General features: G+C 45.8%; 1 protein-coding gene across 15 annotated transcripts in view; it reads left to right on the plus strand.

The window, feature by feature from the left end:
- Positions 1-14,111, plus strand: part of RBFOX2 (RNA binding fox-1 homolog 2) — a 159,688-nt gene that overhangs the window by 43,028 nt on the left and 102,549 nt on the right. The window contains exon 1 of one of the 15 annotated variants that reach the window (XM_048934291.1): positions 10,901-11,901. The exons of the other annotated variants lie outside the window; for them this stretch is intronic. Within the exon in view, the coding sequence (XP_048790248.1) occupies positions 11,887-11,901 (15 nt within the window). The 5' untranslated portion in view covers positions 10,901-11,886. Of the gene's footprint in view, positions 1-10,900; positions 11,902-14,111 lie in introns of those variants that run through there. 15 annotated transcript variants of the gene reach the window in all.

Consider the following 14,111-nt stretch of genomic DNA (forward strand, 5'->3'; position numbering starts at 1 on the left):
GGCTTCTCTGCTGTATGATGTTACAAGTGGCAAGTCCTTTCTTTGTGACAACTGTCTCATAGCTCTGTTTCTTCCTCAGCTTGCTTATTACTCAAAAAGAGAGCGGGCTGTTCAGCATCTCTGAGTCAGTCCTTCTCTCTGCCTCAGTGTAATAGCATGTGTCGTGTATGATCCTCGGAGCTGCTTGCTGTCTTCATTTCCCTTTAAGCTCTCTGGCCAGATCTCCTTCTCCGGTGCTTAGAGATTTCCTGTTTTCTTACACAAACACCTTCTTGCTACCCTACCTGCGACTCCCGCTGCACCAAAAAAGGACGGAGACAATTGGGCAGGACAGCCTCCCTGCTGTCCGGACGTGCTGTAGGAGGGCAGCCGTGTGTTAACTGCTTCACTGCCTGGCTCGTGCCAGCTGCTTCAGCAGGACCCTGAGCCAATGAATGGGATCACTTGCTCCTCTGCTGACTTCTTCGGCACGGTGAGTGAGCAGCTCTGCACTTGCTGCTGAAGGATGCTGCGTGCAAGCAGGCTCCCTCGGTGAGCTAAGCAGATGCTCCCCAGAATAGCTGATGGAGAGAAGATGGTTTCATTCTTTTCAATATTAAGGGAGAGGTGTTTCCAGCAGTAGCATAACGTTACTTGGAGCAGGCATCTGCCAGATGGTTTCAGCTCCCCCGAGGCTTTGGGATGTGAAAGGGAAAGGTCCAGGAACACACTTCTGATTCATTCCATTAGTAGATTAATCGGCACTGTCCTGGCTTAATAAGTCTCTTAGATTTCCCAGTGGAAATGGCACATGTAATTCTGCCCAGGTCACGCTCTGCACACCTGTGTTGAAGCTTGTGCTGCAAGAAGCTGTGCTGCTGCCGGCGACATCTGCACAACAGGGCCTTGTGGGGAGGGCAGGCATTTTGGTAGGGGTAAGGGAAAGGCAGGAGAAAAGGTTTCTGATGAGTACTGTTAGGTAATGCTAGTGGGAGAGAGATGGCTTGTGAGAACATGCTTGAATTCTTCTGCCATTTTGGTGGGAGATGTATTTAAAAATCTTGTGGTGCTCATTTGATGTTATGAAGCCATCTTTTTTTTTTTTTTTTTAAACGATTTTGTATTAATTGCTGGCTTAGTTGCATTTTCCAGGTGCTCTTCCTGCTAAAGGTCGGAGGCTGCTGTCTCCAGAGGCTGTAGGTAAAATGAAGGGACCTATGTGACGGATTTTAGCTGAAAACCTCAGCATATGATGCGCTGCTGTTTACTTGGGGGCAGGGGGCTCCCCCCTGACCTGTCTCTTTCCCGCCTCTCTTTCTGCAGGCCAGCCAATTGCTGGGGAGTGGATTTAGTTGCTGCTGCCGCCCACACAAGAGAAGGTTTGTAGCTCTTGGCAGTTTTAGCAGGAATCTGTGTTTTTAACACTTCTGGTGCCGGCAGATTGCAATGAGCTGCTCTGTGGTGGCACAGCATCATTGGGCTGTGCTTGCTGCCATGCCTAATAAAGGGTTCCTGGGAGGGCTGTTTCTGATGAGACCCATTATATTCCTTCACGGTTAGGTTTTAATGAGGAGAAACTTGAGTTACTGCCAGCAAACACATTCTATCGTTTTCTGGTCCATCATTCCCCTGATACACCTGGAGAGCATGGGCTGCCCTTTCTTACAGGTCAACAGCAGAGCAGTGGCTAGCGTTGGCAATGGTTTGACCATCGTCTCCATTTCTGGGGCACCTGTCACCGTGGCTCCTCGCCACTGTTTCCCTGAGTTAAAACAGCGCTCCTCAATTTCAAGGGCTTGGAGAACATGTTGTTTTCCAACCATTTATGGCAGCTAGTTCCAATCCTCTGCGGGGTCTGCAGGAAGACTGACAAGGGCCAAAGGAGTAAATGTCATAAGCTCGGGAGCTTTCTGCTGAAGGCTGAGCTAGAGGTATTTTACATCCCGCAGTATATGTAGCCGGATTTAGGCTCTTTGGTATTTCCAGTAGAATGGCATTTCAGAACTGGGAGCTGAACTCTGACAGCAGCGTTGTCCCCAGTTGCTGCCAACTTCACCCCACAGACAGAGATCTGCTGTGTTTCTTGAGCAGCTGTTGCTGTGGAGCAGAGCAAGTGAAGAGTGCTGGTCTCTGAAATAATTTGAAATATACTGACACAATAGACAGATAGAGCCAACCCTCTGAATTTCAGTCAAGAATTAATCTAATCACTGTGTAATATGTTCTTACTGGTCTATCCTACCTAAAGGGCAAACTTAACTATGTTAGGCACAATTTGGAGCATTTGATTTCCTTCAGACTTGGAATTAGGATACAGCTGACTATCCATGTGCATATTTCGAGGTTTCTGGGCGTCTCTAATCCAGTTTGTAGTGACATTAGCATTAGATAACCATAGCACGGCCTTTATCTGAGAGGAAACATGCGTTCTTCAGGTCACACAAGGATGAAAAAAGATTCTTCTGGTCACTGTTGCTCTCTGGGAATTCGGGAGCAGGGAAGAATTTCATCTTTTGTTTCTGCTGGCTGCTTTGATGGCAAAGTGTGTAGCTTCTGTGGACGATACTGTAGTTGTCAGAGGGTGTGTCTACAGTTCAAAACTTAACTTTGGAGTAAGGTGAGAATCTCTTTCATGGGGACTGTAATTCCATGCGTTGGCTGGCCATTGTCACTTCACACCATTCATCTCAGCTGAATGTGAGGCAGCTGCTACTCTTGCAGAGGGAATAGCAAGGAAGCTGCAATCAATCTGTAATGGAAGAATCTAATTTTGTCAGGGTTTCATCAGGCAAGGCAGCAGAGTGGAATTTACAGTACTGTAATTTATTTTGCCATGTTGGGGTGGGGAAAAAAGGAGAGGTGGAACAACTTTAATACGGGTTCAGGTGGAAGTGTTTGAGTGTCCCACTGTGTTTGTTCCCTACGGTTTGCAGTGATGCTGAAGACCAGATCTGTAGTCAGTCTGCTCATACAAGAGTCAAACGCCTCCTCATACAAGTATGTTGGTTGACATGTGTGCCAAAAAACATGGGAATTTGCTGGAACATAAGTTCCAGGGGTTTAAAGTGTGTGTAAGATCTGTAGGATTGCATATCTTAAGAGATACAGGTAGATGCCTATCGAAATGTCTTCAAGTCCCATATTAAATACATATACTAAAAACACTTTGACCAACAGACGACGTTTTGCAGGTAGAGCAGGAAACAAGCAGCTTAGCTGGTCTTTACACATATGCATAGATTTCTCAATCTTCTTGTGCTCCTAACGCAGCGGGGAGCCAGTCGGATGGAGGGAGCTGCTGGCTGCAGCCATTAGACTAATCCAGCTTGACAGTGGTGGTGAAGGTATGGTTAAGGGCTGCTCTGCTCAGAATGACATCACAGGCAGAATAGCTTTTCTGACAACTGACCTTTGCTGATCATTGTGAATTGAAGTTTGAGATATTGTCTTCTATAACTAAATTTTTCCAGTAGCGTTTCTGTCCTCCAGAAATCTTCCTGTATGTTTTGTGTCTATTTATGCCTCTTGCCTCATGCTTTATTAATGCCTTTTACATTTGAACAGTCTGCCGTTCCTTTATGTGGTTTGACAACTGCCAATACCCCCGTTGAAATATTTTGCTTTTAGTTCAGTTAATGGCGATTTTGCCTGGGTTTTCTTACAACCGTTATGTAATGGAAGTATCTGCAGTCCCCTGACACACGTTTGGTCTCTTCCCACCCACCCTTATTTATCTTGCTGATGCTGCCTTCCACCAAAGTCTTATAGCAATTTAGCTTTGTTGTTTCTCGGGAGATGTCTCTTGGTGTTTATCAGTGTTACCTCTTCATTAGCTAGAGTCAATCCCTTCTTCTTTGCTGATTATATAGTGGTGCCATTTCTCATAGTGAAGCTGTACTTCAGGCATTCAGCTAACAAAGACGTTGCAAACTTGAGATATTTTGTCTTCATTAGGTATGGAAGTCCCCTATGTAGTGTCAAGGATTATTTTGCTCCTCAGAGTGTCGATTGACAGAAAGATATTTGAATAAGAAAAGAAATATAGCACCTATGACAACGGGATAAAAAAAAATTTGCACAACGTGTAATTTGTTAAGCTGATTTCTTCACTCTCACCGGTGTATTTCCAGTCACCTTGTGGGGTTTGTTACTCTTTCAGTTTTTCTGAGTTGGAGAGAATACATTTTATACTCTTAAAAAAAAAAAAAAGAGTTGTTAAAACCTGGTCTTCAAACTAAGTGAAACAGGAGAGAATTTCATTCAAGTCTGTAGCAGCTTTACTATCCTAGGATTTGTAAACTGCTTTCTAAGCTGTAGTAAATTAGATCCCAGCAGTACAGGGCCTGTGTAGATAAATATAGTAAGCCATTATACTTTGATATAGTTGTATTGCCTAGGAAATTATTACTGTTATTGAAAAGGAATTTGCTCAGGGCAAGAGAGTATCCATTACTTCCTGAATAACTCCCTAACGTTGTTAACCTCCCTTTGTGCAAACAAGCCAAAAGGCATCCCTTTCTGCAGGATGGTTTTGTCCTTGGTTTGCATTGCCCATTTTCAGCAGGAAGCCCAAGCCAAAGTTTCGGCATGTTAATGAACGGTGTGTGGTCTGGGGAGGAGAACTGTGCCCTCTCCTCCTTTTTCCACTGTCGCAATGCTCTCATCTTCATATCGTTTCTCAATTTGCTGGACTGTTGCCACGCTGATGGATCACTCATGCAGTACAGCCATTTGGTGTGGTAAGCAGAGTTGAAAAATGGTGCAGTGATGCTGCATCTCCATTGCTGAGATACCTGAAGCGGTTTCTTTCTTGCTGCGTGGAGCCTTCTGCCTTGAAGAGGATAACACTTGGATGCCATCAATTCATCCTTTGGTACAGATACCATTGTAAACTATGCTAAGGTGGGAGCTGAGATTGGGTTTTTAGTTATGGCTTCCTCTTCAAAATCCACAGCCAAATAAATACCTTACTTAGCACTGACATGTAAGTCTATGGCATAGAGAATCTTGCTACTCTTAGTCAGTTCAAATGGGGGTTGTACTCCTGACTTGACAGTAAAAATCAACTTCTGCCAGAGTTTGATACTGTTTAATACTTCGTGCTACTTCATAAGAGCCAGAAAAAAAAATGAAGGTGTAAGAATTTTTGTTTTCTGGACATTACTGGTGAAGATATTAAACAGTAGGATTAAGGTTTGGTTGGCTTTAGTTGGGCTTTCTAGAATCTGCTTCTCTACAGACCTTAAGCATGCTACTTTTTCCTCAGAAGGTGTTGGAGCACTGCAAACTTTGGTTCTGTTTCTCCATGGTAAGACTGACATTTCATGGATATTCCCATGTGGATGCCTAAATTCAGGTCTGCTGTATCTTGGGAGCAGTTGCATCATGTCTTCATTTCTGCAGATGAATGTCCAAACAAGCATGACATCACTGTAAGAACTCCTCGTATGAGAACGTTTGCCTACTCCTCAGTGTTTGAGTTCTCTGGCTTCGTTATTTAGTTTTGTTGATGTGGGCGTTTTTCATCTTAATGTAAAAGTATATTTTTGTCTGGGAACATATTTTGAGCAAAACGCTCTTTCTAGTTACTGAGCTCATTGAGTTTCTCCTGTAGAATTGGCAGTGTCTTTCAGAATGGTGTTCCTGAACTACTTGTGAAGGGAGGAAAATCCCAAACAAAATGTAACAAGCTTTTCTTGTTACCCGTTTCCTTTCTATTTGCTACATACTTGCCTGTGAATTGAGACCTTCTGAAGCTCATTTAACGACTTAAATTTAATTACCGTGTGAAGTCAGTAGCAGGACAGTCCCTGAGAATTGTTGGTTTTGTTTGCACGTCAAGGTGTTGGACTGCTTCAGGCTTTGTGCTTTATTTTGTGGAAGATAAACTAGCCCTTGATCATTTGCTTTTAAATAAGTAATCTCTTTTCAGAAGCCTCTTTCTGCATAGCCAAACCGTACCTGCTGGAGAGGCAATGGGGAATCCAGTTTTCCAGTAATGAAGTGAGTTACTCTGTAACAAAATGGCTTTTTCTCTCGTAATATGCCAATGTTGAGCTTATTTGCTTGGCTAAACATCTAAAATCTAAAACGGACTGTGGTGTTCTGAGTGATTTATTGCGTGCACTTTGCATTTTTCTTTCACAAACAGGATAATGCAGAAAGAGGCTTGCTGGAGTCCTTTTGGACTTTCAGAGGAAATCTACCTGGCGGTTCAGCAATTCTGATAATCAGAGGTAATGCCAGGATGCTGAGTGGTGGGAATCTTCACAAATGAGTGGTAGTCCATCATGAAGGTTGTCTCCAGCAGCACCCAAAGGAGCAAACCAGCCTCAAAAAACATCCTCTTATCTCCATAGGAACTGCAAGTGTGCCCAGAGCCGCCTTCAGTGCGTCTCCCCAGGTAGTTCCCAGCCTCATCTCTAATCTTGTTTAAAAAAACAAATAAAAAAAACCAAGACGCGAGGCATGCTCTAACCCTGCAGATAGCAGGAGTCCTATTCCTGTGTTCTCTTGCTGGGACATTTCTGCCAGAGTCAGATAAGCTGTGGAACGCAGCCACTTAGAGAAATGTGCCTTTGAGCAGTGCGGAGCTTCCCATCTGCAGTCAGGCCTTTGTGGGCAGTCGGTGAAGTGTTTACCATGGTGGGATGATGGGCATCCTCAGTCTGAATCCAGTGTCTGCATAAAATGAGAGAGCAGCTACTTTGAAATGAAATTTGCCTCTTCAACCTGTCCCAGCTTCTCCTCCCACTTTTTAGTGGAGGAGAGCTGCCCGATGAAGAGTAACGCGTGTGTTCAGAAGCAGTTATTAATCATAAAAGAACTTTGTCTTCCCTTAGCATTCAGGCTATTTTTAAAAACTATTTTTCAGTTTTGTTTCATAGGAGAGGTTGCCAGGAAGCCGTGTTAAATATCAGGAGTGGATGTTTTCATGGTCAGTATTTTTCATTCATGTATCTGAATGCTCTCCCAAATGTGTTGAGGAACTCAGCTGAATCTGTGCTCCCCTACCTGTGGTCTTCAGTCATTTTCTTTCTCCCGTTATAAGACCCCACAGTGGTTTCTTTGCTTTGTCAGTGCCGGGATGTTGTTTGAAATCTCATTAGTGGAAGAAGTGGATGCCTCTAGGAAAATTCAGATGCTGCAAAAACTGGTATTGGTAGCTTCTTCAATAGCACTGCTTCCCTGATGCAGCATTCTGGAGTTGGTGGAGGTACAGTTTTTTGGCCAAGCTCAGCTAACAGCAGCAAGGCTTTCATGATACAGATTCTAATCAGTGCTTGCATTTGAGGGTGTCACTGCACTGTGGTTGTGCTTTTGGCCTTACAGCAGGAGCAGTGTAGTTACGGCTTGTTGGTGCAGTGAATACAGATGGAGCAATTAGCGACTGCAGGCCTTCCTAAGTGTCTACACCTAAATGTGTTCACAGCTGTATTTGAGTTAAAACTCACTTGTTATCTAGTTATATCCCTCCTGTTTGTAAGCTCTAGCTAGATAAGAGGACAACAGTGCTGTTTGTTGGGAAGCTGTTGGAACATCTTCCTTAGTTACTGCTGGAATGGAAGGCATTTTGTTATCACAGGACCACAACAGCTGACTTTTTTTCCAAATATAGAACAGAAATACGTATTGAATGCTTTAGTTCTTTCTTCAGTATTGCCTGTGTTTCTACCTTTTCCCCATCATAGCACATCAAGCTGATTGCTGTGGTTGCTGTTCTTGAGAGCTGCTGAAAAACTCGTTAATGTCCTTCAGCTTTGGCTGTAGGTTTCTCCTCCTGTCTTTACAACTCCCTTGTCTTTTTTTTTCTTTTTTTCTGCCCTTTCCAATTTGTTTCCTTCTCTCAACTTTGATTTTTTTCCCACTTGCTGGAATATGAAACAGCGTTCCAGTGTGGCAGTGTGACGGGCAAGCCCAATAAGTGATCTGTTTATCCAGGAAAAGCAGGCCAACGTACCTCTGGTCCCACTCAGATGCCAAGTATATAAGGAAATGCACTGGCTTAGTTTCCTTTCTGCTTCCACATACCAAAATGTGATTGTCACAATCTTTTTTTACCTAAGCTACCACTAATTTCTATTTTTACGATTGATTGCTCTTTTCTGTCAAGATGAAATCTAATATGAAATTGCTCATTTTCAATGTAACACTCCTTGAACTAAGAAATTGTTTTCTATAATTTAGAAATTTCAAGGGTGTTCTTTGGCATTAGCTCCACGACGCCTCCTGTGTGTGTCATTCCCTTTGAAACTCCTGGTGATCATATGGGTTTTTCCTCCATTATGAAGAGGTGCTTAGCTAGCCACTCATCCTGCTTACTATCTAATGTGATTTCAGTAGTGTGTAGCAGACACACTAGCTCATACCCTGTCTTGAGCTTTATCTGCTAAAATGTTAATCCACAAGCATTTGAAATCATACGCCTCTGAGACACCATCAGCTAGAAACAGATAATGTCGGTTTGAAACAGTGCCATACCTGCTCCTCATTTGCCCACTGAGATCTTTCCTAAATAGGTTAGAACATCTTCAAATTATTTTTTTTAATCACTTGGCTTGTTGGAAACGTTTGTAGCAGTGATATTCTGGGATTGAATTGTGTGCACATAACTGAGCAGCCACAATTCTTCCTATGTATGTAGAGCTTTTGATACAGATACGCAAGTGCAGAATGGCAGAATATCCCAAGCTGGAAGGGACCCAAAGGAATGATTGAGTCCAACTCACAGGTAGACTTTCTTTTTTCCTGTTTTACCATTGCCTCTTATTTTGCCAAATAAAAGTGGTTGCTTGCACCCTTTTCTCTCGGTTCCTGTTTTGTCACCTGCTGACATCTTCCTTACCTCTCTTGCAAGTATTAATATCTTCCGCAGGCTGTTTTTTCCCCTTTCACTTTGATTTACACTACAGCTTCCCCTTGGAGAAGATGTGCCCAAGTTTCACTAGACTAAGGCTATCCGAACATTTTTTCTCTTAGCTCAGTCTATATTAATTTTAAAATGTGTTTCTTTTTCTTTCTAATCCTTTCTGAGACAGGAAGGATCCCTAATAGATCGCATGCATTTCCACCAACAGCAGCCTTCTGAATTCTGTGGCGCCTACGTCCTGGAAAATGCTGTCATTAGGATTGAGACAAAGAATTTGCTGAGGATCATAGCTACCTGTTTCAAAGCCCTGTCTTAGTGATGTCTTGCTTTGTGGGTTTTTTTTTCTTTTTTTTTTTTTTTTCCAGAATCAGACTCGTTAACATCTTGCTGTCATCTTGTTTATAACCTGAAGCTAGCATGGCCTCACTGCCACCAGTACTGTCTGTAGCTGTGGAGAGCCTTGGGAGCCTTCATGTTCTTGAGCATTTCACTGACCATCTGGGCAGTGCTCAGCTGAATCAGAGCAGCAGTGCTGCTGGAGACATTCCACAGCGTCATTTCCTTCCTGGTCAGGTACCCTATCATTGCTTGAGAATACTGAGCATCAGGAAACCTGCTCTTGCAGTTCATCATCAAGTGCTCCATGTCTGGGGTGTGTCATCATCCAAAGTCTGCTGCTTTGGTAGTCTTCTCCTTTTGCTTCCATGGTGAGGTGGTGGCTTCACTTCGCTGGCAGCAGATAGGTTCCAAGGCAACACTTGGATAACTTGAGGAGGGCTGATCAGCCTTGCTTCACTTTGGAGGTTTAGTGTAGCCTCTCCAGCTGTGGAGCAGCTGGGATGATTTGTAATCAGTCCCTGAATATAGGCTCATAGAATCATTAAGGTTGGAAAAGACCTCTAAGATCACCTGGTCCAACAGCCAGCCCATCCCCACCATGCCCACTGACCACAGTGCCACATCCACACGGCTCTGGAACACCTCCAGGGATGGTGACTCCACCACCTCCATGGGCAGCCTGTGCCACTGCAGCACCACTTTCTGGGAAGAAATTTTTCCTAATATGCAACTCGAATGGATTAAATGAAACTAAACACTCAGAGAAGGATTTTCTTTCTTCTTGCTCTCCCTTGGAAAAGTGGCCTAAAGAATGAGAGAGCCTGGAAAAGAAGGAGGAGGAATTCTGTGTGTGTCTTGGTGTTAGGGAGCTTGTTGCCCACATTTCAGCTTAGTTTTAAGCACAAATCTTTTTCAAGCATTCTGTGAAAATGCATATGAAATAAGATGAATTTGGGTTTGCTTTCCTAGTCCATGAGTCTTCTAACTTTCTTCTCTGCATTCAAGGAATCTTAGCTTTCGTTAAAATGATGGTAAGGTCATTTTTGAATCGGGATTCTGGATCAGAAGAAAGTCTTGAAAAGCTCATGAGGTGTCTGAGATGCAGAAGTGCCTGCCTGAGTTTGCAGGCAGGATGAGCTGGGAGCTGCCACTGGTCTGACCTTCCAGCTGAAACATGAGCTGAAGCGTCTTGCTGTGATATTTAGGAACGTGGCTTTTCACCTCCGGACCTGACCTGCTGTGCTGAGAGGTGAGAGCTGAGGCAGAGGCCTGTCTGGCATTGTCCATGTTTGAGTCCAGGCCTTGGCTGGGAGCAGAACCCGCTTGTTCCCCACGTCATCAGGGCTGGAGCAGGGCATCCATGCTGCTGGTCTGCTCTGTTGCCTTCAGGTAGTCTGTAAGCAAAAGGAGCGGAGGGGATATGTGAAAGAGCACCCTTTCTCTCTCTTTGCCGGAGATAAAAATATTTCTTCAACACCCATTTCCAAGGAGACCGCTGCCTCAATGAAAACACTTTTTTTTTTTCTTTTTCTTTTTCTCTCCCCATTTGAGAAGAGGCCAATTTTAACTTAGCGTTTGGAGCCTGGAGAGGAAAGATGATTCTTCGTTTTGAAGACGTGGGGGGGGGGGTGGGGGGGGTGGAAAGGGGTCGCAGAACCCGTTTCCCGAGTCTGGCAGAGCCCTGTGACAGGTAAAGGAGATGAGAAGTGACATTTGTCCCCTGTTGCTGGGCACGGGCTTGGCCGAAGGCTTACTGGGCCGGGCCTGTCAGGTCTTGCTGGCCTGGGGCAGGAGTGGGTGACCCAGAGAAGGGAGAAGGATGGGAGCGTGGTGCGGCGAGAGGCTGCTGCTTGGGCTGGGCTGTGCATGACACCCGATACGCTCCAGGGAGCTGGAGCCAGCTGCCGCTTTCCCTCCGGCACTGCCGAGCCTGTGAAATCCATGCATACTGAGCCACCTGCAGAAGCACATTAACCCCTTTATCTGAGAGCTGCCTCTCTCCGAGCTCACTCCGATAGCGTTCGCCTCGCTCGGGGTGACTGGTGGTGTGTTTTCTCAGCGTCAGGATTCCCCTCAGTGCCAACCGGTGGCGGTGATTAAGCGCGGCTGCAGAATCAAGACCAAATTGTGGGTGTTGGCTGGTGGGGCAGGTGAAGGCACGCAGTGCTGTGCGTAGCACCGGGCTGGGGGGACAGGTCCGGGAGAAGCAATGAGCAACAGGGGGACTTGTCCCCAGCCTCAGAGGATGGCTTTCTGCCTCCTTTATGCACAGAGAGCCCTCTTTTATAAGGCGCTCGCTCTGGTGCTGGGAGCTGGGCTGCATTTATTTCTAACCCCACCCATCCCTGCCTCTTGCAAGAATCTTGCGAGGCCGAGATCGTGTTTTCAGAAGTAGAATGACAGAGAGAAATTCCCTGGAGGCAAATGCAGAGTGTGTGCTGTGCACGCCAGTGCAGACACACGGGCTGGGAACTCCCAGGGAGAGATTAAGTGCGAGAGCTCTGCGCGGAGCAGCCAGAGCTGGAGGAGGGGGGAGGAGGAGGCGAGACGCTTTCTAAGCCTCAAACTGAGCCATTCGGATTTGTTTTATTTTTTATTTAAAAGGAAAAAAAAAAATCTCAGTCTCGTCAGCTTTTTCCTGAAGTGCCTCCTGCGTTCCCGGATCATCTCACTGCTGGGTTCGAGCGACCCAGGCTAACATGATGTACCTCTGGGTGAGTAGAGAGCTGTGTGTGCGGGCTTGCACACTTTGCACATATAAGGAATGGAAAGCTGAAGGGCTCCTCACTAACATGAGCGGCCCTCTCCGTTGAGCTTTGCTCTGCAGCCTCTACACACAGTGGGCTTTAGTTTCCCCTTTAAAAAAGAAAAACATAGAGCATGTACTGCTAACTGGGTATCGAGCAGGCTTTTCCTGCAGTTCAGAGTTCCAGTGGAGAGAAGAGCTTTGGGCAGGTGCCTCACCTACAGAATTAGCCGTATAATGCTGCTCGCTGTCTCCCATCTGAAATCTGTGTGTCCTTCTTCCCTGCGCACCCATACGCCTCTGCTTTATGGGCTTTTGGTGCTGCTGACAGACAGCCCAGGTAGCGGAGGAGCCCTGCTGAAGAGGATCTGTGGTTGTGGGGAAACAGCGTGATCCGGGGGCCTGGGGGCGGAGGGAGAAGCTGCTGGGACAAAAGTTGGACGCGAGGTTGTTTTTCCAGAAGTGGCACAGTTGCTCAAGTTTCTGGTGGAATATGGAAAATAATGTCAGGAAAAACATGTGTAAAATGTTATATAGATCCAGCAAGCAAAGTAGAAGCGTACAGAAAAGCATATGTATTTTCAGCCTTTGAGCAGGGACTGGAATTTCCTCTGGAACAGCCAGCTGCTGGGCTGCTCCGTTTGTCTCAGACGCACAGCTTTGTCTGCTCTGGGCACCCTTGAGATCAGCAGTTTGCCCTTGGGCTCCTCACCTAGATACGAGAGGTTAAAAGTAATCAATGCCTCAGTTTTTGCCTTTTTTTTTTTCTTTTAATCTGTCCGTAACTCTGAAACTGGGGGCTGTGATAGTTGCTGCCTGTAGAGCCCGACTCCCTATCCCTGCCAGGAACAAACACAGATTTATTTCAACAACAAAACAAGCCTTGGAGCGCAGGCAAAAGGATTTTCCTTCCCTCCTGTGCACGCACACACACACTCTATCTTTGTTGCAGAGTAACTTGACTCTGCGCCGGCTATGCACAGTTGCTTGTTCCTGTACAGCCGGCCCTGCTGGCAGGCACGTCGCCTCTTTGCCTTTCCCCCCACAACCTCGCAGGCAGACCCTGGCTTGGCACGCCGGTTTTTATCGAAGGAGGCTGAGCAGGCCCTGTGGCTGGGCTAAGATTTGTGCTTCACTAGCGCGTGGGTTAAGCCAAGAAGTAATTCAGCCACGCTGCTGCTGATGTGAGATAAGTGGTAAACCAAGGGGATGTTCCTTACCGGGCTGAGAAGCAGAGGATACCAGCCTGGTGTCCTTCCTCCTGCTGTTGGTGGCGGGTGTGTGATTGCCCTGCTGGGAAGCAGAAGTGTCAGCCAGCGCAGGGACTGGCCTCGAGGCAAAAGATGAAGTGCTGCAGCCCTGTTCCTAAGGCAGGGTTGAGTTCTGGGGCACTTTTCAATGAGTAGTAGCCCTCTGTGGGCTTCCCCCTGACTTAGGGCAGCGCTGGTGCCTTGCTTGCATTGCAGTTCAACTTCCAGGCAGTGGGTAAAAGAAGCGTTAAATATTAGAATAGCTGAACGGGTTGTAAGGGCATCATCTGGGAACCGTGCCATGTTAATTATAAAAAATGAGTAGATTTGTGCTATCAGGGTATGATCTTTCTCTTCCTAACACAGGTTATCCTGTTACTTTCGTGGAATCTTCCCCTTGCTCCTTTCAGGAACCTTTTCCTCCATGCCCTTTCGTCTTTCTGCTTTGAGCTATTTGGGCTATGTAACCTTCCGTGGGAACAACTAAGAGCTCTGAGCTGCATATCTGGCGTGGTGAGGGCTTTGCTGTGCTTCCAATGAGCTGCTTTCTTGCTTCCATGCTTGCAAGATCCCCTTTGCGTTCCCCACACCGCTGTGGTGCTGCTCTGAGCCTCTTGTCCTTGGGATGTCAGGACTTCGGAAGATGCACGGAGATTTGTACTGAGTCATTCTTTAATTCAATGCATGAAGCTACATTAATGCAAAGTTAAATTTGAGGTTTTAAATATGCAAGGCCTGAAATCCAGAATTAAGGTTCCCACAGCAACCGTAATGTTCCTTCCCCCCTTAGGGGTGCAAGTTACAGAATTATCTTCCTCAAAGAGCCTCTGCAATACCGAATGCCGTCACATTTGACAAGTAACACAATTAGAGGAGAGCACACCTTTCTAAGTAGCTGTAGCGTGGCGTGGATGCTGGACCCATAAGT

The sequence above is a fragment of the Lagopus muta genome, chromosome 1 (assembly GCF_023343835.1).
Source record: "Lagopus muta isolate bLagMut1 chromosome 1, bLagMut1 primary, whole genome shotgun sequence".
Classification (NCBI taxonomy): Eukaryota; Metazoa; Chordata; class Aves; order Galliformes; family Phasianidae; genus Lagopus; species Lagopus muta.